The 27412-nt window shown below is 41.2% G+C and overlaps 1 protein-coding gene across 5 annotated transcripts in view; it reads left to right on the top strand.

Moving 5' to 3' along the window:
• Positions 1-5528: 5528 nt before the first annotated feature.
• Positions 5529-27412, top strand: part of LOC139751988 (uncharacterized) — a 381942-nt gene continuing 360058 nt past the window's right edge. For 4 of the 5 annotated variants that reach the window (XM_071667739.1, XM_071667742.1, XM_071667740.1 and 1 more), the window contains exon 1: positions 5529-5724. In XM_071667739.1, the coding sequence (XP_071523840.1) occupies positions 5668-5724 (57 nt within the window). In that variant the 5' untranslated portion in view covers positions 5529-5667. The remainder of the gene's footprint in view (positions 5725-27412) is intronic. The other variant, XM_071667741.1, reaches the window with a different exon arrangement.

Genomic DNA, 27412 nt, shown 5'->3' with positions numbered 1-27412 from the left:
AAATTGGAGGTGGAAAGATGGAGTGAAAAAGATTTTGTGTGATCGGGAACTGAACATGCAGGAGGGTGAAAGGAGGGCAAGGAATAGAGTGAATTGGAGCGATGTGGTATACCGGGGTTGACGTGCAGTCAGTGGATTGAATCAAGGCATGTGAAGCGTCTGGGGTAAACCATGGAAAGCTGTGTAGGTATGTATATTTGCGTGTGTGGACGTATGTATATACATGTGTATGGGGGTGGGTTGGGCCATTTCTTTCGTCTGTTTCCTTGCGCTACCTCGCAAACGCAGGAGACAGCGACAAAGTATAATAAAAAAAAATAAAAAAAAATATATATATATATATATATGTACATTTATATATATATATATATAAAAATATAGGGTGAAAGGCATGCAAGGAATAAAGTGAATTGGAATAATGAACTGGGGTCAACGTGCTGTCAATGGATTGAACCAGGGCATGTGAAGTGTCTGGGGTAAACCATGGAAAGTTTTGTGAGCCTGGATGTGGAGAGGGAGCTATGGTTTTGGTGCATTATACATGACAGCTAGAGACTGAGTTTGAATGAATTTGGCCTTTGTTGTCTTTTCCTAGCGCTACCTCACACGCGTGTGGGAGAGGGGGGTGTAACCAGTGTGCAAGTGAGGGATGGCTGACCAGTGTGCTGGAGAGGGTTGGCTGACCAGCATGCAAGAGTGGGATAGCTGACCAGTGTGCTAGTGAGGGATGGCTGACCAGTATGCAAGTGTGGGATGGCTGACCAGTATGTGAGAGAGGGATGGTTGTCCAGTGTGCAAGTGTGGGATGAGTGACCAGTATGCAAATGTGGGATTACTGACCAATGTTTAAGAGAGGAATGGCTGACCAGTGTGCAATGTTAAAGAAAGAGATGTCTGAGTAGTATGAACAAGAGTACAGACAAAGCAAAGTGAGCAAGAGGTATGGCTGAGCAGTATACGAGACGGATGACTGAGCAGTGTGTGCCGGTGGGGGAGATGATCGATTGAGTATTGTGAGTTAGAGGGACATCTCAACAGTGTGAACGAAAGGGACAGTTGAGCAGTGTGATCGAGATGATTGACTGACTGAGTAATGTGAACGAGAGGGACAGCTGAGCAGTATGAATGAGGTGATTGATTGAGTAGTGTAAACAAGAGGGACGGCTGAGTTGTGTGAACGAGATGATTGACTGAGTAATGTGAATGAGAGGAATGGCTGAGCAGTGTGAACGAGAGGGATGGCTGAATAGTGTGAGCAAGATGATCGACTGAGTAGTGTGAACTAGAGGGATGGGCAAGCAGTGTGAATGAGATGATTGATTGACTAGTGTGAACGAGAGGGACGCTGAACAGTGTGAACGAAGTGACTGACTGAGTAGTGTGAATGAGATCAACTGAGCAGTGTAAACGAGAGGGATGGCTGAGTAGTGTGAACGAGATGATCGAATGAGTAGTGCGAACGAGATGGATGGCTGAGCAGTATGAATGAAATGATCGACTGAGTAGTGTGAACGAGAGGGACGGCTGAGCATTGTGAACGAGATGATCAACTGAGTAGTGTGAAAGAGAGGGACAGCTGAGCAGTGTGAACTAGAGGGATGTTTAAGTATGTGAAAGAGATGATCAAATGAGTAATATAATGAGGGATGGCTGAATAGTGTGAACGAGATGAATGACTGTGTAATGTGAACAAGAGGGATGGCTAAGTAGTGTGAACGACATGATCAACTGTGTAGTGTGAACGAGAGGAATGGCTGGGCAATGTGAATGAGATCGACTGAATAATGTGAGTGAGGTGATTAACAGAGTAGTGTGAATGAGAGGAAAAGGCTGAGCAGTGTGAACGAGATAATCGACTGAGTAGCGTGAACAAGAGGGATGGCTGAGCAATGTGAATGAGATGATCAATTGAGTAGTGTGAATGAGGGACAGCTGAGCAATGTGATGTGATTATCGACTGAGTAGTGTGAACGAGAGGGACGGCAGAGCAGTGTGATGAGATGATTGACTGAGTAGTGTGAACGGTAGGGATGGCTGAGCAGTGTGATGAGATAATGGACTGAGTAGTGTGCATAAGAGGGATGGCTGAGCAATGTGATGAGATGATCAACTGAGTAGTGTGCACGAGAAGGATGGCTGAGCAGTGTGATGAGATGATTGACTGAGTAGTGTGCACGAGAGGGATGGCTGAGCAGTGTGATAAGATGATTGACTGAGTAGTGTGAACAAGAGGGATGGCTGAGCAGTTTGAATTTGAGGGACGGTTGAGCAGTTGAATGAGAGGGCCATCTGAGCAGTGTGATCAAGATGATCAGGTATGCAATTTGGACTAGAGGATCGAGCGTGTGGCGTGAACATAGTGAACTATTAAGCAGTGTGTACGAGAGGGACGACTGAACAGTGTGAACGAGAGGAATGGTTGTAATGAACGAGAGGAAAAGCTGTGTGATGTGACCTGAAGGAATGGGTGCCTAATATAAACGAAAGGGATGGCAATGTGAGCGTGAGGGAGGACTTATCATGTGAAGTAAAGTGCCGGATGACCAATGTGAGTGCGAGGGAGGACTTATCATGTGAAGTAAAGTGCTGGATGACCAATGTGAGCGTGAGGGAGGACTTATCATGTGAAGTAAAATGCCGGATGACCAATGTGAGCGTGAGGGAGGACTTATCATGTGAAGTAAAGTGCCGGATGACCAATGTGAGCGTGAGGGAGGACTTATCATGTGAAGTAAAGTGCCGGATGACCAATGTGAGCGTGAGGGAGGACTTATCATGTGAAGTAAAGTGCCGGATGACCAATGTGAGTGCGAGAGAGGACTTATCATGTGAAGTAAAGTGCCGGATGACCAATGTGAGCGTGAGGGAGGACTTATCATGTGAAGTAAAGTGCCGGATGACCAATGTGAGCGTGAGGGAGGACTTATCATGTGAAGTAAAGTGCCGGATGACCAATGTGAGCGTGAGGGAGGACTTATCATGTGAAGTAAAGTGCTGGATGACCAATGTGAGCGTGAGGGAGGACTTATCATGTGAAGTAAAGTGCTGGATGACCAATGTGAGCGTGAGGGAGGACTTATCATGTGATGTAAAGTGCCGGATGACCAACGTGAGCGCGAGAGAGGACTTATCATGTGAAGTAAAGTGCTGGATGACCAATGTGAGCGTGAGGGAGGACTTATCATGTGAAGTAAAGTGCTGGATGACCAATGTGAGCGTGAGGGAGGACTTATCATGTGAAGTAAAGTGCCGGATGACCAATGTGAGCGTGAGGGAGGACTTATCATGTGATGTAAAGTGCCGGATGACCAATGTGAGCGTGAGGGAGGACTTATCATGTGAAGTAAAGTGCCGGATGACCAATGTGAGCGTGAGGGAGGACTTATCATGTGATGTAAAGTGCCGGATGACCAACGTGAGCGTGAGAGAGGACTTATCATGTGAAGTAAAGTGCTGGATGACCAATGTGAGCGTGAGGGAGGACTTATCATGTGATGTAAAGTGCCGGATGACCAACGTGAGCGCGAGAGAGGACTTATCATGTGAAGTAAAGTGCTGGATGACCAATGTGAGCGTGAGGGAGGACTTATCATGTGAAGTAAAGTGCCGGATGACCAATGTGAGCGTGAGGGAGGACTTATCATGTGAAGTAAAGTGCCGGATGACCAATGTGAGCATGAGGGAGGACTTATCATGTGATGTAAAGTGCCGGATGACCAACGTGAGCGCGAGAGAGGACTTATCATGTGAAGTAAAGTGCCGGATGACCAACGTGAGCGCGAGAGAGGACTTATCATGTGAAGTAAAGTGCCGGATGACCAATGTGAGTGTGAGGGAGGACTTATCATGTGAAGTAAAGTGCCGGATGACCAACATGAGCGCGAGAGAAGACTTATCATGTGAAGTAAAGTGCCGGATGACCAATGTGAGCGTGAGGGAGGACTTATCATGTGAAGTAAAGTGCTGGATGACCAATGTGAGCGTGAGGGAGGACTTATCATGTGAAGTAAAGTGCTGGATGACCAACGTGAGCGCGAGAGAGGACTTATCATGTGAAGTAAAGTGCCGGATGACCAATGTGAGCGTGAGGGAGGACTTATCATGTGAAGTAAAGTGCCGGATGACCAATGTGAGCGTGAGGGAGGACTTATCATGTGAAGTAAAGTGCTGGATGACCAATGTGAGCGTGAGGGAGGACTTATCATGTGAAGTAAAGTGCCGGATGACCAACGTGAGCATGAGGGAGGACTTATCATGTGAAGTAAAGTGCCGGATGACCAACGTGAGCGTGAGGGAGGACTTATCATGTGAAGTAAAGTGCCGGATGACCAATGTGAGCGTGAGGGAGGACTTATCATGTGAAGTAAAGTGCCGGATGACCAATGTGAGCGTGAGGGAGGACTTATCATGTGATGTAAAGTGCCGGATGACCAATGTGAGCGTGAGGGAGGACTTATCATGTGAAGTAAAGTGCTGGATGACCAATGTGAGCGTGAGGGAGGACTTATCATGTGAAGTAAAGTGCCGGATGACCAATGTGAGCGTGAGGGAGGACTTATCATGTGAAGTAAAGTGCCGGATGACCAATGTGAGCGTGAGGGAGGACTTATCATGTGATGTAAAGTGCCGGATGACCAATGTGAGCGTGAGGGAGGACTTATCATGTGAAGTAAAGTGCTGGATGACCAATGTGAGCGTGAGGGAGGACTTATCATGTGAAGTAAAGTGCCGGATGACCAATGTGAGCGTGAGGGAGGACTTATCATGTGAAGTAAAGTGCTGGATGACCAATGTGAGCGTGAGGGAGGACTTATCATGTGAAGTAAAGTGCTGGATGACCAATGTGAGCGTGAGGGAGGACTTATCATGTGAAGTAAAGTGCTGGATGACCAATGTGAGCGTGAGGGAGGACTTATCATGTGAAGTAAAGTGCTGGATGACCAATGTGAGCGTGAGGGAGGACTTATCATGTGAAGTAAAGTGCTGGATGACCAATGTGAGCGTGAGGGAGGACTTATCATGTGAAGTAAAGTGCTGGATGACCAATGTGAGCGTGAGGGAGGACTTATCATGTGAAGTAAAGTGCTGGATGACCAATGTGAGCGTGAGGGATGGCTGTGTATGTTGATAATGGTGCACCAAAGGCTACATCATATGGACACATACACCAGACTGTGAATGTGGTCTGTATTAAGAGGATCATGGTAAGCGTCACAGTGGTTGTGACGCTCGAGGATTCGCCGTGACGTGTATTGTGCATCTATTGTAAAATGTATTTTTAACTGTATTTGTAAAGCTTCTGCTACAAATTAAGATGTGCCATCGCCTTCCTCGGATTTGGTGATCATACTGATCCCTTGTTTGGAGTCTTACCATATTATCCAAGTAAGGTCTTCGGATAATTTGTCTAAAACTTTGTCATCATTTATTTGTAGTGTATTCTTTTCTGGTATATATTATGCCGTAGCAATATAGTGTTAAGTTTCATTTTAATATTTAGATTTTTGGTTGTTGTTGGAGGAGGCTTGGATACGTGCAGCAGGAGGATCACGTCCTCCTACACTTGTTTCCATAGAGGCCGCGTTTGTTTATGCTGTGGTCGCCGTCATGGCTTCCTCGGCCATTATCTAGTTTGAGGCAAATCTGAGAGTGGTCAATCATCGAGACATGTGGGCTAACCAAGGCTGGGCATCAGGGGCCATGCCTAGCGCCCCTTCTGGCCAGGTAGGTGAGGCGGTAGGGTGGTCTGGCCCCTTTGGCCGGGCCAGGGGCGGCCTGGCCCACGCCGACCTCGTGTGTGTATCTCCTTGTTCGTGGATGCCGTTCCTCCAGCAGCAGCCTTCTTCTGGTTTAGCTCCACGTCTCTTCTTCCTCCCGACTGTCAGGTTTGAAAGTAGTTTCTTGGCATTTATTTCTGTGATAGTTATGTCGGCCATGGCGCGTGTCACCCAGGGAAGGTGCTGCTGCGTCGCCCCTCCTCCACTATGTACATATACAGGGAAATGCTCACATTGTTTTAATTTTTTTAATATAAAATGTGTTTATGCAATTAGATTATGTTTCATTTAATTTCTGAAGTAGGGCTACCAAGAAATGAACTGGAACATTAGTAATAAATGGAAGGTAGTAGTGGCAGTAGTATGTGGTGTAAAGGTGAGGTCATCATATAATATGTATTACTGATGATTTCCACTCATGACACACGACCAATGGTGTCATGTCAGTAGGTTTACAGGATTTATCCAGTGCTTAGGAGAATTGCAAGTAAAGCAACAGATTATAACCTTTACACTAGCAATGAGTGTGTCATAATTGTTTGTCATCAAGAATGAGAGTTCATGTTAAGGGCCACTTCAGAAATAACTTGGACGATTTGAAATTATCATAAAACAAAGAAATTCAAGCAAACTTAAGTGTGTTTGGTAAAATAATTCACTAGTATTATTCTAGTAAAACCAGTTGACTATCGAAACATGTTTAGTGTGTGCAGTTGATTGCTTTATTGTATGTATTATTATAACTTTTTGTCATAGTGTCAATCTAGGTGATGCAGAACCGTACACTCCATTTTGTAGCACCAAGTGCTGCACTTTATTTCAGTTTCTACAAAATCCACAAAAATATGCGAGGTTCATAAGTCAACTGGGTCTGTATTTCATTGATCTCTGCAGTCTTCTTGCATTTTGTTGTTGTTTATGAAGGTCTTATTTAGTAGATCGTCGATAGTAAAAATCCTTAGAAAAGTAATAAATAAGCAAAGATTTTTATTGAGACAAGTAATAAATAAGCAAAGATTTTTATTGGCCTAGAAAAATAATGAACTTAATATAAGCATACATTTTTATCAGCCTAGTGAGTAAGTGTTTTCATTACATGGGTATTTCAAGGACCCTCCTGATGATGCCACAGCATAGTTCCAATGGAAATCCAAGAGCACTGACACTTTGGTCACAAATGACAGCATTTACCCTCTCTTGATTACAGACACTTCAGCCTTCACTGATCAATAGTTTGGCCCCCACCAACTAACGATACTGCAACCCCCCCACCTACTGACATTTTGACTCCTACCAGCCAGCACTTTATCCTTTACTAACACTTTTGGCCTCTGCTCCTGCTACTTTTGCTTTACTATGTTCTATATTTCCTTGGACAGATAGTGTGCATAGTGCATATGTGATCATAGAATTAGTACTCACATTTGATTATTGTAAAGATTTTTTGTTTTATGGTTGCAACTTTTATGTTGACGGCTTGGCTCACCGGCAGAAGACAGAGGGTATGCATCAATGGAGTTACATCGAACTGGGGCAATGTAGCCATTGGTATTCATCAGGGATCAGTCTTGGCACCGCTCTTGTTTGTTTTATATATTAATGATTTGAATATGGTAATAACCAGCAACAAGTAAATTTGCTGATGATACAGAAATAGGGGCCATGATTGACTCGTAAAAATTCAACGAATTTGCAGAGGGACTTAGATTATCAAAATGGGCATGTACATGGAAAATGGAATTCAATATAGATAGATTTAGAACACTTAGTGTGGGTAAAGACATGAACACTAATTACAAACTGGACAATATTACTATTTGTAAAACAATGCGAAAGAGGTTCAGGAGTACTAGTGAGCAAGGATCTTATTCGTGGGAACAATGAATTAAAATGTGATAAGGCTGATATGATGTTAGGGTTCATTAATAGGACTGTTTACAATAAAAATCCTTGAGGATTATTGCAACTTTATCTTGTATTGTTGAGACCACATTTGGATTATGCAGTGTAGTTTTGGGCTCCATACTTTGCAGTTGATATAGATTGTTTAGAAAGTACAAAGGTGAATGACAAAAATGATCCCTGGAATTAGAAACCTCAATTATCAAGAAAGGTTAAAAATACTGAATTTGCTTTCAATTAAGAGGAGGAGGGCTAGAGGGGATATGATACAGTTTTTGAATGGTTGACAGGCATTAATAAAGGTGATTGAATAAAGTTCTTAGAATGGTGCCACTGGATAGGACATGAAATAATTAATTTTATTAGAAAAAATAGAATCAGGTCGGATATGGGTAAATATTGGTTTGGGAATAGGGTAGTAGATTTATGGAACAAGTTGTCAAGTGTGGTAATGAAAGCTAGGTCTTTAGGTAGCTTTAGACGAAGGTTGGATATGTTTGTGGGTTCAGGCAGTTGGTTGTAAGGTGAACAGACTTAGGACCTGCCTAGCATGTTCATATATTAATGACACTGCCAGTTGGCAGGCTTAAAGCCCAGTTGATTAACCAACCAATCTCCATTGCTATAACATGTATCATGGTGTTTTGATATGAATATATTTGTTTATCATTACTGATCTTGATTATTAATCTTGGTCAGTTATCATTATTATTTCTATGATTATTTTGTTAAGATGAGACAGTGATTGCTGGTATGATTTATTGAGTGTAATATTTATTAGAAAAATCTACAGATGAGACTGTGATTGATGGCTAGTATGATGATTTGTTGAGTGATATTATATACATTAAAAAAGATAATCTTCAGACACGTGAAATGATTGATGTTATTGACCCATTGATCTAGCCCACCTTTGTTATTGACATGGCTTTCATTGATTGTGATGGCATTTATTTTGATGATATAACATAGCACCTATATTCAGTATACACCAAAAACCTGTTTGTGTATAAAGAAGTGAAATGATTAAAACTCAAATTTAACTCGGTAATCTCAGCCCACCCCTATTATTGTTGCATAATGAATTGTGATGACTGACATTGTACAGAAAATGTGAATTATATGAATAGTTATATATTGTACTAATATATATGAACTTTATTCACAAGTCCTGTCAAGCACAAATCATCATTGAATATCACTCATGAGCAACATGTTTAGTATTTCACTTGTTTGCAAATTTTTTAGGACTTTTTTATTTGTATGGATTGAATATATCTCTAACAAGCTATCAGTTATCATATCTCTCTCTATTAGTGCATTTGATAATAAGGGTGAGCAAAGATTGACAATGACTGAGAAGTTTTTTGTGTGTCTATGTATGCGATGGCTACTGAAATAAAATAAATTGTTAGACTTCCTGCTAATCACTTGTCATTTCATAACTCAACATAACTACTTTATCAGTATTCGTAAGGGTAGGCTGAGATTGATGGTGACTCATTATTTAGTGTACAGTTTTGTGTGTGTGTATAATTGACTGTGAGGTCAGTCAGATCATCAAATAGGCTGTTATTCATTGTGTCATCTTTACTCGGCCATATTGATAATGAGATTGAGTTGAGATACACATAGGTCAAGATTGATATTTTTTTTTTTTTTTGTCGCTGTCTCCCGCGTTTGCGAGGTAGCGCAAGGAAGCAGACGAAAGAAATAGCCCAACCCACCCCCATACACATGTATATACATACGTCCACACACGCAAATATACATACCTACACAGCTTTCCATGGTTTACCCCAGACGCTTCACATGCCCTGATTCAATCCACTGATAACACGTCAACCCCGGTATACCACATCGATCCAATTCACTCTATTCCTTGCCCTCCTTTCACCCTCCTGCATGTTCAGGCCCCGATCACACAAAATCTTTTTCACTCCAACTTTCCACCTCCAATTTGGTCTCCCACTTCTCCTCGTTCCCTCCACCTCCGACACATATATCCTCTTGGTCAATCTTTCCTCACTCATTCTTTCCATGTGCCCAAACCATTTCAAAACACCCTCTTCTGCTCTCTCAACCACGCTCTTTTTATTTCCACACATCTCTCTTACCCTTACGTTACTTACTCGATCAAACCACCTCACACCACACATTGTCCTCAAACATCTCATTTCCAGCACATCCATCCTCCTGCGCACAGCTCTATCCATAGCCCACGCCTCGCAACCATACAACATTGTTGGAACCACTATTCCTTCAAACATACCCATTTTTGCTTTCCGAGATAATGTTCTCGACTTCCACACATTCTTCAAGGCTCCCAGGATTTTCGCCCCCTCCCCCACCCTATGATCCACTTCTGCTTCCATGGTTCCATCCGCCGCCAGATCCACTCCCAGATATCTAAAACACTTTACTTCCTCCAGTTTTTCTCCATTCAAACTTACCTCCCAATTGACTTGACCCTCACCCCTACTGTACCTAATTACCTTGCTCTTATTCACATTTACTCTTAACTTTCTTCTTTCACACACTTTACCAAACTCAGTCACCAGCTTCTGCAGTTTCTCACATGAATCAGCCACCAGTGCTGTATCATCAGTGAACAACAACTGACTCACTTCCCAAGCTCTCTCATCCCCAACAGACTTCATACTTGCCCCTCTTTCCAAAACTCTTGCATTCACCTCCTAACAACCCCATCCATAAACAAATTAAACAACCATGGAGACATCACACACCCCTGCCACAAACCTACATTCACTGAGAACCAATCACTTTCCTCTCTTCCTACACGTACACATGCCTTACATCCTCGATAAAAACTTTTCACTGCTTCTAACAACTTGCCTCCCACACCATATATTCTTAATACCTTCCACAGAGCATCTCTATCAACTCTATCATATGCCTTCTCCAGATCCATAAATGCTACATACAAATCCATTTGCTTTTCTAAGTATTTCTCACATACATTCTTCAAAGCAAACACCTGATCCACACATATTGAGATGATTATACTTCCACAACTTTATGTTTTTGTGTTTCTTAGTATGAGTTACAGTTGGAGATGAATAAGTAATTGAAAAAGCTATAATTTTTCTTATCATCAGTCACCATATTTATATTTTATATGTGTGGGCTATCCAAGATGGACATTGATCTGGATAATTTTATATGGATTTTTTTTCTAATGAAGTATTGACCAGAAATGGTGAAAAAAGTCATTGAATGGATTATCAATCATTCTCTCAGCTTCACTCTGTTACAGGCAGGTGAGATTGCTGGGTTCCTGTATTAGTCATGTCAGTTGTTGATTTAATATGAATAATTGTTATATTTTTTTTTCCTGTACATACTGAGGGTATGATGATTGTTTTATTGATAATGATGGTCCAAGATTAGGAATGAAAACAAGCATATAGATGTATGTAAGAGTACTGAGTAAATGGCAAAGTCATTTATGTATGAAGTAGCAATAGCAAGAGGCGGGGCTGAAGTGTCAGTATATAATGGGACAAAATGTTGGTAGGGTGCAGGTGTCTGTAAGAATTAGAGGTCAAAGTGACATTATAGGTGAACCACCAGATTAAAGAGATTAATGTTTATATTTAGCATTTTATTGCTTTTCTGTATGTATTTTTATCATCTCTAATCCATGAAAATGTAAAGAGGATTACAGGAGAATCTGGTTCTTCTTGAACATTGAAACCCATGAGATTTGCAGTACAATCAGTGAAAAACACCTGTATTACTGTTGTTGACCTGGTCAGTTAATGAATCCTCTTGGATTTTGGTGGAATAAGTCAGTGTCATGGAAAAGGCTAACATGCTATATCTAGATTTCCTTGGAAGGTATGGTGTTGCCCTAAGCAGTGAAACCAGAGAGGATTGCAGATATGGGAATCCCAGTCATCTAATGAACCCCCTTGGATATTTGGTTGAATTAGGTGATTTTCGTTGAGAAGGCTAAGAAACTATCTGTGGAATTCGGTGAGGAGTATGGCATCATCCTAAACAATGAAATCTAAGGGGATTGCAATGAGATCAGTGAAATCCACCTGTAATATCATACAAAATTCAGTTAACTAGTGAATCCTCATGGATTTCTGTAGATTTTGAGGTGGAGGCGAAAATGATGTTTAGCATTATGCTACTCGGCTGTAGACAGTGTCACTTCATTGGGATGGAGATTTTGAAACAAAATCATAAAATCATACAGAAAAGCAATAATCTGCTAATATTATATTATTTTCATTAGTTTCATTAGTTGGATTTCCTACAGTATTTCAGTGTTTTTCACTAATCCCACTGCAAACCTCTAGCTTTCTGTTATTTAGGAACAATGTAAGAAATGCACATCCATGAAATTATGATTAATGGAATGATATAAACTTGGGAATGTGATTTTGATTATTATGTTTTATGCTACGGTTGGAGATATTGCATGTTGAACCTCTTTACTCCCACAGCCAGTCTGGGCCCGGGCTGCTGGATTGGGTTGTTGGTTGACCAGGCTGTTGGAAGCTACAACCCTCAGGCTGAGGGCCCCTATATCGTATATACTGGTCTATAAGTCTACTTTGTATATAGGTCGACCCTTGATTTTTGGCCAAGAAATCTTTTAATTTATGATGTGCCACGTGTATAGGTCGACCCAAGTTTTTGAGGGTAATGGAACAACAAATTAGGGTAATAAAGCACCATATTTTATGACATATAAAACTCATTTTAGGAAATCCTCATTAAAAAAACACTCTGTGACCTGTAAACTGTGGGTCACTGAGCTTGAAACACTGAGTGTCAAAGGCAAATTGTTTACCATTTATTATTATGGCACTTTGCTCTGAAGTGTAGGTAGTTTCAGCAGAAATTTTGTATATGTCCATTCAGTTATGTATTCAAGTCAATTAAGAAAGAATATTATTGAAATACAATAGTGTTTAACTGAAAATCATTCAAAAAGTGATTATGGTAAAATTTTTTGAACAGAAGAAAGCAAAAGTCGATTGTTTTAGTCATGATTTTATTCCACTTTCCACTGTAATATGTACATCATTTCAGCAGTGATATCAATTTTCTGTGAATGTATTATATCAAGCACAGTATGAATGGAATATCATTGTAATATAACTGTATTTTAAGTGAAACCTGAGAAAAAATTAGGAAGTCTCTGGAACGTCAGAAGGTCAGGTAAAAGCCTTTTGTTTTCATCATGTATCTTATCCTATTTTACATTGAAATACATCATGTATCAGCAAAACTACCATTTGTTTACTGAGAAATTATTCATTCAGGCATAGTTAAGGTAAAATATACTTGTGAAGTAACAGTTTTTTAACTGAAAACAATTCAAAAATGTACCATTTAGCTGATATGGCAGAACCTTGGCCTTTGCATCAGTCCTTTCTAAACAGCCTTTGATATTACTGTACATTGAAATGGTGTTTATACTAATACCAGTATTGGTATTTGTGTGACTCGCGTGCCAAAAAAGACCAAACATGCTTGACCCATATACTTTTCGACATGGATTCAAGGAGAAACAAGTTCACAGCAAAGTTCAAGGTCTGAGTGATTGCACATAGAACAGACTGACAATTGTGCAGCAGCAAGGGAATTTAAGATGACTGACAACTGTGCAGCAGCAAGGGAATTTAAAATATCCGAAAAAAAATGTAAGAGACTGGAGAAAGCTCTCTCTAACATTTTTTTTTTTTTTGGATACAACTTGAGCATACACTGAAAAACGAATGTGCTTATAGAGGGAAGTGTAACAAGTGGCCACAGTTAGAAGTTGAAGTGGCAAAGTATATCAGTAAAAATTGACAGAATGGATATGGTGTTTCCTGAGGATCAAATCGAATCTTTGCCTTGAATTTAGCAAGGAAATTAGGCATCACAGATTTTAAGGCAAGCCATGGTGGGTGCACAAGATTTATGAAAAGAAGTTATTTTGTACCGAGATGGAGAACGAAAATATTACAGTCTTCTACAAGAACTTGACAAGGTTATTGAATTTCATAGGTTAAGTGTGAAATATAGAGAAAGGTTTTATATTACGAGTACTTTTTGTAGATCTGTGGGTATTATGATACAATGTGATATAATAAGTTAGCCTGAGCTAAGAACTTCGAGAGACTAGTGAAAGCATGTTGTAAGGAAAGTTTACCTACTGTAAGTTGCTGAGCTTCAGCTGAAGGCACTGCACAGCTTTTCATAATTGAATCGGTGCATATTTTATATTTTCATTGTTACTGGCAGTAACTGGTAAATATTTTTCATATCTAAAGCTAAAAGTTGCTCTTAGCCCTTCCCATCATGCACAGATTTCAACCTAACAGGACTATTACCCATGTATGGGACAACTCCCAGTTTTTTGTTTAAAATTTGTTCTTAAAAATTTGGACTATACACTTGTATATACAGTAGCCCCCACAGCCTGGCTGGTCTGGTACACTTTGTAGGCACCTGTTCAGTGCATTCATGATCTCTTCTGTATTGCATCCTATGCTGTGTTTAGTGGTAGCTGGCAAGGGGCGGAAGAGTCCTGGATGGTTAAGCTGTGTTTTGCTATAGTTCTTATTGCACTTTGGATTTCAGAGGTAGAATTTTACAGTCTTAACATGCTTGTGATGCCAGTAGGATGTTATTTTTGAATGTAAGTTGGGAACTACACTTAGGGTTTTCCAAGTATAGATGATACATGTATCAAGTCTTTACTCCAGGGAGTGAAGCCTTAGGGATATCAGCCATTTCCAGTATTATAGTTCCTTTACCACATTAATATTAACTGAGTAAAATTTTTGAGCACTTTATAATTCTGCAATTTCACATGCTTTGTAAGATGATGGTAGAACACAGTAGTGTTCATTTCATAAAAGAATTAATGCCCTGAATAGTATCATCATTGGTTTTTCTTCCTTAGTCTTGAAGGTTTGATTTCTTCATTTTCTTTATACAGGTAGAGTTGAAACTTGTCTTCATAAAGAAGCATTTTGTTCTCAGTTATCCAGTTAAAGATATGTTTATGTCTTTCTATAACCTTCCAGTATCTTCTTTTGGCGTGATTTTCTTATTCTTGTATCATCTGTAAAGGATGATATGAAACTGTGGCTCATGTTTGTGTTAGTGTCAGATATAGGAATGAGGAACAGGAGGGGTCTTTGTGGGACTGAGCCTTTTTCCTTGGAGGCACTGGTGATGGCATGGTTTACAAGTACATGTTGTGATCTGATATTTACAAAGTTGTGTATATCAATCTCTCAGTTGTTCTGGTTATTCCCATTTTTCACGTTGTATGTGGTATGACATGTTTGTTTAATGCTGTTGCAAAATGTTTGTAAATTACATCAGTATTTTTGTTGTTTTCCAGAGCTTCAGCAATCTAATTGCAGTAATCAAATAGTTGAGAGAGGCAAGATCTTCATTCCCAAAAACCATGTTCTGAGTTATAGAGACAGTTTACTTCTGTAAATTCACTTGGCTTGCCTCATAGGACTCCTTCCAAGATTTAAATGATGTGTGATGTTAATGCTGTCAGGCAATAGTTTTTAGGCTGCTCTGCTTTCACTTTTGTGTAATGGGGCAATGTGGTTCAGTTTTAGACTTTAGGGAATGATGCCAGAATTTGTACTTTTTCTCCAGAGAATATTTATTGCTCATTGTAAAGGTGTTTTGCATTGCTTTATGAAGACTGAGATCAATGAGTCCAGGCCTGAGGCTGAATGCATAGGCATGCTATTATTAACCCTCTTGTTATGTTGTGTTGAAGTGGTGATATCTGTAAAAAAAAAAATTTTACTCCCTGAATGCAGCATTGATATAGGCAAAACTATGGCTGAGATCGTTTTAAGATATATATGATGACTAGATAACAATATATAAGATGTAAAGGAGCTGTCATTATATAGGTTCTTTGTATTTTCCTGCATAGTTGGGAGTATTTTTAATGGTCTTTTTTTTCATTTTTATTTTACTGGCTAATCCTTCATTGTACATTATGGTAGTCACATTCTCAATACAAGTTATGAAATTCTGCTAAATAAGTTTTTTGAAAGATATTCACACACTGTATATAAGCAGTCATTCTGTTGAGGCATGCATGGCAACACATGCAGATTTGGCACTAGCCTAGAGATAAATCCTAGTTTTGTATTCAGTGGGAATGATTATTTATTTGGACATATCCAAACTGCTGTATGCAGACAAAGGGTTAAGGTAAATCTTAACCCGTTATGAAGTCAGATGAGGTTTTCATTGGTTTTTGTTTTGATTTTTGCTGGTATTTCACTTAGTTTTACCTCACATTGTATCTGATTTTACCTGTGTCACTTCTCATAGAAAAAAGTAATAATATAACAAATCATGCTCCCAGCTTTTAAACAGTTTTACTGAGTACAGTACAAAGATTGATGCGTATTGAATAACGTAAATGAAAGTTAGCATATCCAAATGAAAGCATAGTGAATCTAAGTGAAGCTGTTACCTGCATGAAACTGGCTTAAGTATGATGAGATGATATTTTATAGGATAATCATCAAAGGAATTTTTTACACCACCTTCCGCCAGATCACTGTCAGTTTAGTCATCCTAAGTAACAAACGCCTCTGAATACTACACAATATATATCATAATGAAACTAAACACACATCTAAAGAAGCATAAGAGATTTGGAACAAGGAAGGTTAATTTTTTTTTTTTTTTCTTTTTTTGCCACTGTCTCCCGCGTTTGCGAGGTAGCGCAAGGAAACAGACGAAAGAAATGGCCGAACCCACCCCCATACACATGTATATACATACGTCCACACACGCAAATATACATACCTACACAGCTTTCCATGGTTTACCCCAGACGCTTCACATGCCCTGATTCAATCCACTGACAGCACGTCAACCCCGGTATACCACATCGCTCCAATTCACTCTATTCCTTGCCCTCCTTTCACCCTCCTGCATGTTCAGGCCCCGATCACACAAAATCTTTTTCACTCCATCTTTCCACCTCCAATTTGGTCTCCCTCTTCTCCTCGTTCCCTCCACCTCCGACACATATATCCTCTTGGTCAATCTTTCCTCACTCATTCTCTCCATGTGCCCAAACCATTTCAAAACACCCTCTTCTGCTCTCTCAACCACGCTCTTTTTATTTCCACACATCTCTCTTACCCTTACGTTACTTACTCGATCAAACCACCTCACACCACACATTGTCCTCAAACATCTCATTTCCAGCACATCCATCCTCCTGCGCACCACTCTATCCATAGCCCACGCCTCGCAACCATACAACATTGTTGGAACCACTATTCCTTCAAACATACCCATTTTTGCTTTCCGAGATAATGTTCTCGACTTCCACACATTCTTCAAGGCTCCCAGAATTTTCGCCCCCTCCCCCATCCTATGATCCACTTCCACTTCCATGGTTCCATCCGCTGCCAGATCCACTCCCAGATATCTAAAACACTTTACTTCCTCCAGTTTTTCTCCATTCAAACTCACCTCCCAATTGACTTGACCCTCAACCCTACTGTACCTAATAACCTTGCTCTTATTCACATTTACTCTTAACTTTCTTCTTTCACACACTTTACCAAACTCAGTCACCAGCTTCTGCAGTTTCTCACATGAATCAGCCACCAGCGCTGTATCATCAGCGAACAACAACTGACTCACTTCCCAAGCTCTCTCATCCCCAACAGACTTCATACTTGCCCCTCTTTCCAAAACTCTTGCATTCAACTCCCTAACAACCCCATCCATAAACAAATTAAACAACCATGGAGACATCACACACCCCTGCCGCAAACCTACATTCACTGAGAACCAATCACTTTCCTCTCTTCCTACACGTACACATGCCTTACATCCTCGATAAAAACTTTTCACTGCTTCTAACAACTTGCCTCCCACACCATATATTCTTAATACCTTCCACAGAGCATCTGTATCAACTCTATCATATGCCTTCTCCAGATCCAGGTTTGGATGGTATTGCAGTGGAATTTATTAAAAAAGGGGGTGACTGTATTGTTGACTGGTTGGTAAGGTTATTTAATGTATGTATGACTCATGGTGAGGTGCCTGAGGATTGGCGGAATGCGTGCATAGTGCCATTGTACAAAGGCAAAGGGGATAAGAGTGAGTGCTCAAATTACAGAGGTATAAGTTTGTTGAGTATTCCTGGTAAATTATATGGGAGGGTATTGATTGAGAGGGTGAAGGCATGTACAGAGCATCAGATTGGGGAAGAGCAGTGTGGTTTCAGAAGTGGTAGAGGATGTGTGGATCAGGTATTGCTTTGAAGAATGTATGTGAGAAATACTTAGAAAAGCAAATGGATTTGTATGTAGCATTTATGGATCTGGAGAAGGCATATGATAGAGTTGATAGAGATGCTCTGTGGAAGGAAGGTTATATATGATTGAAATATATGCACACATATACATATGTACACATGTACGTAATTCATACTTTCTGCCCTTATTCATTCCCATCGCCACCCTGCCACACATGAAATGAACTACCCCCTCCCCCCGTATGTGTGCAAGGTAGCGCTAGGAAAAGACACCAAAGGCCACATTCGCTCACACTCAGTCTCTAGCTGTCATTTATAATGCACCGAAACCACAGCTCCCTTTCCACATCCAGGCCCCACAAAACTTTCCATGGTTTACCCCAGACAGTTCACATGCCCTGATTCAATCCATTGACAGCACGTTGACCCTAGTATACCACATCGTTCTAATTCACTCTATTCCTTGCACGCCTTTCACCCTCCTGCATGTTCAGGCCCCGATCACTCAAAATCTTTTTCGCCCCATCTTTCCATATTCATGAAAGGAATCACATCACCTTTTGCCTGATTACTGCCTAACCTAACTTCCAACTATTTTTTTGTATTTTACTTTGTCGCTGTCTCCTGTGTTAGCGAGGTAGTGCAGGAAACAGACAAAAGAATGGACGAACCCACCCACATACACATGTATATAAGCACCCACACACACACATATACATACCTATACATTTCAGTGTATACATACATATGCATTAAAAAAGGGGGTGACTGTATTGTTGACTGGTTGGTAAGGTTATTTAATGTATGTATGACTCAGGGTGAGGTGCCTGAGGATTGGCGTAATGCTTGCATAGTGCTATTGTACAAACGCAAAGGGGATAAAAGTGAGTGCTCAAATTACAGAGGTAATGTACAGAGCATCAGATTGGGGAAGAGCAGTGTGGTTTCAGAAGTGGTAGAGGATGTGTGGATCAGGTGTTTGCTTTGAAGAATGTATGTGAGAAATACTTAGAAAAGCAAATGGATTTGTATGTAGCATTTATGGATCTGGAGAAGGCATATGATAGAGTTGATAGAGATGCTCTGTGGAAGGTATTAAGAATATATGGTGTGGGAGGCAAGTTGTTAGAAGCAGTTAAAGGTTTTTATCGAGGATGTAAGGCATGTGTACGTGTAGGAAGAGAGGAAAGTGATTGGTTCTCAGTGAATGTAGGTTTGCGGCAGGGGTGTGTGATGTCTCCATGGTTGTTTAATTTGTTTATGGATGGGGTTGTTAGGGAGGTAAATGCAAGAGTCTTGGAAAGAGGGGCAAGTATGAAGTCTGTTGGGGATGAGAGAGCTTGGGAAGTGAGTCAGTTGTTGTTCGCTGATGATACAGCGCTGGTGGCGGATTCATGTGAGAAACTGCAGAAGCTGGTGACGGAGTTTGGTAAAGTGTGTGGAAGAAGAAAGTTAAGAGTAAATGTGAATAAGAGCAAGGTTATTAGGTACAGTAGGGTTGAGGGTCAAGTCAATTGGGAGGTGAGTTTGAATGGAGAAAAACTGGAGGAAGTGAAGTGTTTTAGATATCTGGGAGTGGATCTGTCAGTGGATGGAACCATGGAAGCGGAAGTGGATCATAGGGTGGGGGAGGGGGCGAAAATTTTGGGAGCCTTGAAAAATGTGTGGAAGTCGAGAACATTATCCCGGAAAGCAAAAATGGGTATGTTTGAAGGAATAGTGGTTCCAACAATGTTGTATGGTTGCGAGGCGTGGGCTATGGATAGAGTTGTTCGCAGGAGGATGGATGTGCTGGAAATGAGTTGTTTGAGGACAATGTGTGGTGTGAGGTGGTTTGATCGAGTAAGTAACGTAAGGGTAAGAGAGATGTGTGGAAATAAAAAGAGCGTGGTTGAGAGAGCAGAAGAGGGTGTTTTGAAATGGTTTGGGCACATGGAGAGAATGAGTGAGGAAAGATTGACCAAGAGGATATATGTGTCGGAGGTGGAGGGAACGAGGAGAAGAGGGAGACCAAATTGGAGGTGGAAAGATGGAGTGAAAAGGATTTTGTGTGATCGGGGCCTGAACATGCAGGAGGGTGAAAGGAGGGCAAGGAATAGAGTGAATTGGAGCGATGTGGTATACAGGGGTTGACGTGCTGTCAGTGGATTGAATCAAGGCATGTGAAGCGTCCGGGGTAAACCATGGAAAGCTGTGTAGGTATGTATATTTGCGTGTGTGGACGTGTGTATGTACATGTGTATGGGGGGGTTGGGCCATTTCTTTCGTCTGTTTCCTTGCGCTACCTCGCAAACGCGGGAGACAGCGACGATGTATAAAAAAAAAAAAAAAAGTTTATTGAGTATTCCTGGGAAATTATATGGAAGGGTATTGATTGAGAGGGTGAAGGCATGTACAGAGCATCAGATTTGGGAAGAGCAGTGTGGTTTCAGAAGTGGTAGAGGATGTGTGGATCAGGTGTTTGCTTTGAAGAATGTATGTGAGAAATACTTAGAAAAGCAAATGGATTTGTATTTAGCATTTATGGATCTGGAGAAGGCATATGATAGAGTTGATAGAGATGCTCTCTGGTATGTATTAAGAATGTATGTTGTGGGAGGCAAGTTGTTAGAAGCAGTGAAAAGTTTTTATCGAGGATGTAAGGCATGTGTACGTGTAGGAAGAGAGGAAAGTGATTGGTTCTCAGTGAATGTAGGTTTGCGGCAGGGGTGTGTGATGTCTCCATGGTTCTTTAATTTGTTTATGGATGGGGTTGTTAGGGAGCTGAATGCTAGAGTTTTGGAAAGAGGGGCAAGTATGCAGTCTGTTGTGGATGAGAGAGCTTGGGAAGTGAGTCAGTTGTTGTTCGCTGATGATACAGCGCTGGTGGCTGGTTCATGTGAGAAACTGCAGAAGCTGGTGACTGAGTTTGGTAAAGTGTGTGAAAGAAGAAAGCTGAGAGTAAATGTGAATAAGAGCAAGGTTATTAGGTACAGTAGGTTGAGGGACAAGTCAATTGGGAGGCAAGTTAGAATGGAGAAAAACTGGAGGAAGTGAAGTGTTTTAGATATCTGGGAGTGGATTTGGCAGCAGATGGAACCATGGAAGCAGAAGTGAATCATAGGGTAGGGGAGGGGGCAAAAGTTCTGGGAGCGTTGAAAAATATGTGGAAGCCGAGAGTGTTATCTTGGAAAGCAAAAATGGGTATATTTGAAGGAATAGTGGTTCCAACAATGTTATATGGTTGCGAGGCATGGGCTATAGATAGAGTTGTGCAGAGGAGGGTGGATGTGCTGGAAATGAGATGTTTGAGGATAATATGTGGTGTGAGGTGGTTTGATCGAGTAAATAATGAAAGGGTAAGAGAGATGTGTGGTGATAAAAAGGGTGTGGTTTAGAGAGCAGAAGAGGGTGTTTTGAAATGGTTTGGTCACATGGAGAGAATGAGTGAGAAAAGATTTTCCAAAGAGGATATATGTGTCAGAGGTGGAGGGAACGAGAAGTGGGAGACCAAATTGGAGGTGGAAGGATGGAGTTAAAAAGATTTTGAGTGATCGGGGTGTGAACATGCAGGAGGGTGAAAGGTGTGCAAGGAATAGAATGAATTGGAACGATGTGGTATACCAGGGTGGACGTGCTGTTAATGGATTGAACGAGGGCATGTGAAGAGTCTTGGGTAAACCATGGAAAGTTTTGTTGGGCCTGGATGTGGAGAGGGAGCTGTGGTTTTGGTGCATTATACATGACAGCTAGAGACTGAGTGTGAACGAATGTGGCCTTTGTTGTCTTTTCTTAGCGCTACCTCGTGCACATGCGGGGTGAGGGATTTGTCATTTCATGTGTGGCGGGGTGGTGATGGGAATGAATAAGGGCAGTCAGTATGAATTATGTACATGTGTATATATGTATATGTCTGTGAGTATATATCTATATATATATATATATATATATATATATATATATATATATATATATAAAGTCGAGAACATTATCTCGGAAAGCAAAAATGGGTATGTTTGAAGGAATAGTGGTTCCAACAATGTTGTATGGTTGCGAGGCGTGGGCTATGGATGGAGTTGTGCACAGGAGGATGGATGTGCTGGAAATGAGATGTTTGAGGACAATGTGTGGTGTGAGGTGGTTTGATCGAGTGAGTAACGTAAGGGTAAGAGAGATGTGTGGAAATAAAAAGAGCATGGTTGAGAGAGCAGAAGAGGGTGTTTTGAAGTGGTTTGGGCACATGGAGAGGATGAGTGAGGAAAGATTGACCAAGAGGATATATGTGTCGGAGGTGGAGGGAACAAGGAGAAGAGGGAGACCAAATTGGAGGTGGAAAGATGGAGTGAAAAAGATTTTGTGTGATTGGGGCCTGAACATGCAGGAGGGTGAAAGGAGGGCAAGGAATAGAGTGAATTGGAGCGATGTGGTATACCGGGGTTGACGTGCTGTCAGTGGATTGAAGCAGGGCATGTGAAGCGTCTGGGGTAAACCATGGAAAGCTGTGTAGGTATGTATATTTGCGTGTGTGGACGTATGTATATACATATGTATGGGGGGGGGTTGGGCCATTTCTTTCGTCTGTTTCCTTGCGCTACCTCGCAAACGCGGGAGACAGCGACAAAGTATAATAAATAAAATATATATATATATATATATATATATATATATATATATATATATATATATATATATATAAAATATATATATATATATATATATATATATATATATATATATATATATATATATATATATATATATATTATCCCTGGGGATAGGGGAGAAAGAATACTTCCCACGTATTCCCTGCGTGTCGTAGAAGGCGACTAAAAGGGGAGGGAGTGGGGGGCTGGAAATCCTCCCTTCTCGTTTTTTTTTAATTTTCCAAAAGAGGGAACAGAGAATTGGGCCAGGTGAGGGTATTCCCTGAAAGGCCCAGTCCTCTGTTCTTAACGCTACCTCGCTAATGCGGGAAATGGCGAATAGTTTGAAAGAAAAGAAATATATATATATATATATATATATATATTTTTTTTTTTTTTTTTATACTTTGTCGCTGTCTCCTGCGTTTGCGAGGTAGCGCAAGGAAACAGACGAAAGAAATGGCCCAACCCCCCCCCATACACATGTACATACACACGTCCACACACGCAAATATACATACCTACACAGCTTTCCATGGTTTACCCCAGACGCTTCACATGCCCCGACTCAATCCACTGACAGCACGTCAACCCCTGTATACCACATCGCTCCAATTCACTCTATTCCTTGCCCTCCTTTCACCCTCCTGCATGTTCAGGCCCCGATCATACAAAATCTTTTTCACTCCATCTTTCCACCTCCAATTTGGTCTCCCTCTTCTCCTCGTTCCCTCCACCTCCGACACATATATCCTCTTGGTCAATCTTTCCTCACTCATTCTCTCCATGTGCCCAAACCATTTCAAAACACCCTCTTCTGCTCTCTCAACCACGCTCTTTTTATTTCCACACATCTCTCTTACCCTTACGTTACTTACTCGATCAAACCACCTCACACCACACATTGTCCTCAAACATCTCATTTCCAGCACGTCCATCCTCCTGCGCACAACTCTATCCATAGCCCACGCCTCGCAACCATACAACATTGTTGGAACCACTATTCCTTCAAACATACCCATTTTTGCTTTCCGAGATAATGTTCTCGACTTCCACACATTTTTCAAGGCTCCCAAAATTTTCGCCCCCTCCCCCTACCCTATGATCCACTTCCGCTTCCATGGTTCCATCCGCTGACAGATCCACTCCCAGATATCTAAAACACTTCACTTCCTCCAGTTTTTCTCCATTCAAACTCACCTCCCAATTGACTTGACCCTCAACCCTACTGTACCTAATAACCTTGCTCTTATTCACATTTACTCTTAACTTTCTTCTTCCACACACTTTACCAAACTCAGTCACCAGCTTCTGCAGTTTCTCACATGAATCAGCCACCAGCGCTGTATCATCAGCGAACAACAACTGACTCACTTCCCAAGCTCTCTCATCCCCAACAGACTTCATACTTGCCCCTCTTTCCAGGACTCTTGCATTTACCTCCCTAACAACCCCATCCATAAACAAATTAAACAACCATGGAGACATCACACACCCCTGCCGCAAACCTACATTCACTGAGAACCAATCACTTTCCTCTCTTCCTACACGTACACATGCCTTACATCCTCGATAAAAACTTTTCACTGATTCTAACAACTTGCCTCCCACACCATATATTCTTAATACCTTCCACAGAGCATCTCTATCAACTCTATCATATGCCTTCTCCAGATCCATAAATGCTACATACAAATCCATTTGCTTTTCTAAGTATTTCTCACATACATTCTTCAAAGCAAACACCTGATCCACACATCCTCTACCACTTCTGAAACCGCACTGCTCTTCCCCAATCTGATGCTCTGTACATGCCTTCACCCTCTCAATCAATACCCTCCCATATAATTTACCAGGAATACTCAACAAACTTATACCTCTGTAATTTGAGCACTCACTCTTATCCCCTTTGCCTTTGTACAATGGCACTATGCACGCATTCCGCCAATCCTCAGGCACCTCACCATGAGTCATACATACATTAAATAACCTTACCAACCAGTCAACAATACAGTCACCCCCTTTTTTAATAAATTCCACTGCAATACCATCCAAACCTGCTGCCTTGCCGGCTTTCATCTTCCGCAAAGCTTTTACTACCTCTTCTCTGTTTACCAAATCATTTTCCCTAACCCTCTCACTTTGCACACCACCTCGACCAAAACACCCTATATCTGCCACTCTGTCGTCAGACACATTCAACAAACCTTCAAAATACTCATTCCATCTCCTTCTCACATCACCACTACTTGTTATCACCTCCCCATTTACGCCCTTCACTGAAGTTCCCATTTGCTCCCTTGTCTTACGCACCCTATTTACCTCCTTCCAGAACATCTTTTTATTCTCCCTAAAATTTACTGATAGTCTCTCACCCCAACTCTCATTTGCCCTTTTTTTCACCTCTTGCACCTTTCTCTTGACCTCCTGTCTCTTTCTTTTATACTTCTCCCACTCAATTGCATTTTTTCCCTGCAAAAATCGTCCAAATGCCTCTCTCTCTTCTCTTTCACTAATACTCTTACTTCTTCATCCCACCACTCACTACCCTTTCTAAACAGCCCACCTCCCACTCTTCTCATGCCACAAGCATCTTTTGCGCAATCCATCACTGATTCCCTAAATACATCCCATATATATATATATATGTGTGTGTGTGTGTATGTTGAGGTGTATAGGTATGTATGTGTGTGTGTGTGTGTGTGGACTTGTATGTATATACATGTGTATGTGGGTGTGTGAAGCCATTCTTTCATCTGTTTCGTTGTGCTACCTTGCTAACGCGGGAGACAGTGACAAAGTATAATAGATAAATATAAACATATTCATCCATGTTGCCTTCATCCGTTCCTGCCGCCACCCCACCACACATGAAATGGTACCCCCCTCCTCCCACATGCACGTGAGGTAGCGCTTGGAAAAGACAACAAAGGCCACATTCGCCCACACTCAGTCTCTAGCTGTCATGTGTAATGCACCGAAACCACAGCTCCCTTGCACATCCATCCCCACTGTATTGCTATATAATTTTTAATTATCATTATTTTTTATGAATTTTCTTCTCATTTCATGTACCTCATGATCAAGAATTTCCTTTATTGGAAGTTACCAGCCTTGATTCCAGCAGCATAATTAACCACGTAGGTGATTGGTATCTGTAACTCCAATTGCAATTGGAACTCATGAGGATTGCGGAAGAGTCTGTGAAATACATGTGTAACACTGGAGGGGACCCAGTTGACTGATAACATTGGCACTTATAATAAGCAACGGTTTATTGCATTTCCGTTTCTTTATTTATTTCATTTATTTATTATATTTAACTGCCGTCTCCCACGTTATGTTTATGCATTTGTTTTGTGATCTCTAACTCGAGTCGGTCTAAGCCATGCTTCTCAGTTTATGAGAAATGGGTATTTTTCAAGTACGGTAAACCCTCAATTTAACGAACCCCAATATAACAGATTTTAGATGTAACAGACAAATAATATTACAGTACATAAATTAATGAATGATATTTTGAAAAATAAAGAATATAGAAGACCTTAAAGGCTCTAACATGTGCATTACATATAGCACTTGTTTTTGGTTGCATGGTGTAGACTCTTGTTTTGGTCTCAGTCTGCCTCAAGCTTTTGTGTAGTCAGGTTGTGTACAGAATGTGTCTGTTATTTCAGAAGTGTGACTTTGTGTATTAAATAACTTTGCAATCCTTACAATTCAAAATGACATTAAGTGATTGTAAGAGGTGCAGTGAAAGCAGGTAGTCCATCCTCATTTTACTATAGAGAAGTATCCTTTCACAGGAGAAGGATGTCATCACCTGTCTCAGTCTGACTCCTGCCTCCAACTGCTAGGCATGCATTCTGATGTTGCTGGGCGGCTGCTACCCAACAATTGTACCACACACTAATCCCTACACCCCCATGTGAGATTTTGGTAATTAAATGTGACATTTTGTTAAAGCAAAAACAAAACTAAAAACAAGAAAACAAAAAGAGAAAAGAATGAAATAAAAATTCGACAAGACGTAAGGCAAATATACACACAAATCACTGTTCAGCTACAATACATTTCCTTTACATGCGAGCAGAACTAAAGTGACATAAATTAGTGTGTTCACTCTTCACAGGAGCCACAACAAACAAAATCTTGCAAGTGTGTTGGGCGGTGTCTCACATGGTGAGGGCACCGTTGCCTGAGGCTGGGTGTCGACACAACTAGGGGTGAAGCCGCTGCTGGTGGGTTCTCCCCTTGACCCATGGGTGTCATGGGGATTGGCAAAACCCAAAGAGGTAGGTGATGTCGGTTTGGCAAAGATAGGCAACCACTGCTGTCCAGCTTCACTGAGTATTGTCTGTGTGGCTCCACCACACCACACCCAACCTGTCCCTTATCTTCGAAGCGATGTCCTGCGTGCAGACAGCTGGGGCAGAGTAGTAGCGTCACCTGCTGGGCCGCCTTGCATGAGAGCATGGGACTCTGCTATGGCTTGCTCCTTGTTTCACAGCAGTTTTTCATTGCTGGTTTATTGGTTTATCAGATAATTTTGCCAGGGCACTGGGACACCATCTTGCAACTGTCTTCCTGCTGCCAGCTGTGAGGGTGACTCATCCCCTTTTTTTTGGGGGGGTGTTGGAGTTATTGGAGCATAGTGTGAGTCACTTTGCTGTTGTGCAAGCTACCTTCAACCCCTACGTTCCCCTCAACACCTATTTGGTTGCCTTTACTGCTGTTTCGGCAGTTCCATTGAACTGGGGTGAGATATAGGCTATGATTCTCCATTTTTTTTTTTTTTTTTTTTT

The sequence above is a fragment of the Panulirus ornatus genome, chromosome 12, assembly GCF_036320965.1.
Source record: "Panulirus ornatus isolate Po-2019 chromosome 12, ASM3632096v1, whole genome shotgun sequence".
Classification (NCBI taxonomy): domain Eukaryota; kingdom Metazoa; phylum Arthropoda; class Malacostraca; order Decapoda; family Palinuridae; genus Panulirus; species Panulirus ornatus.
The sequence above is the reverse complement of the archived record's forward strand: the minus strand, read 5'-3'. Positions and strand labels throughout refer to the sequence as shown.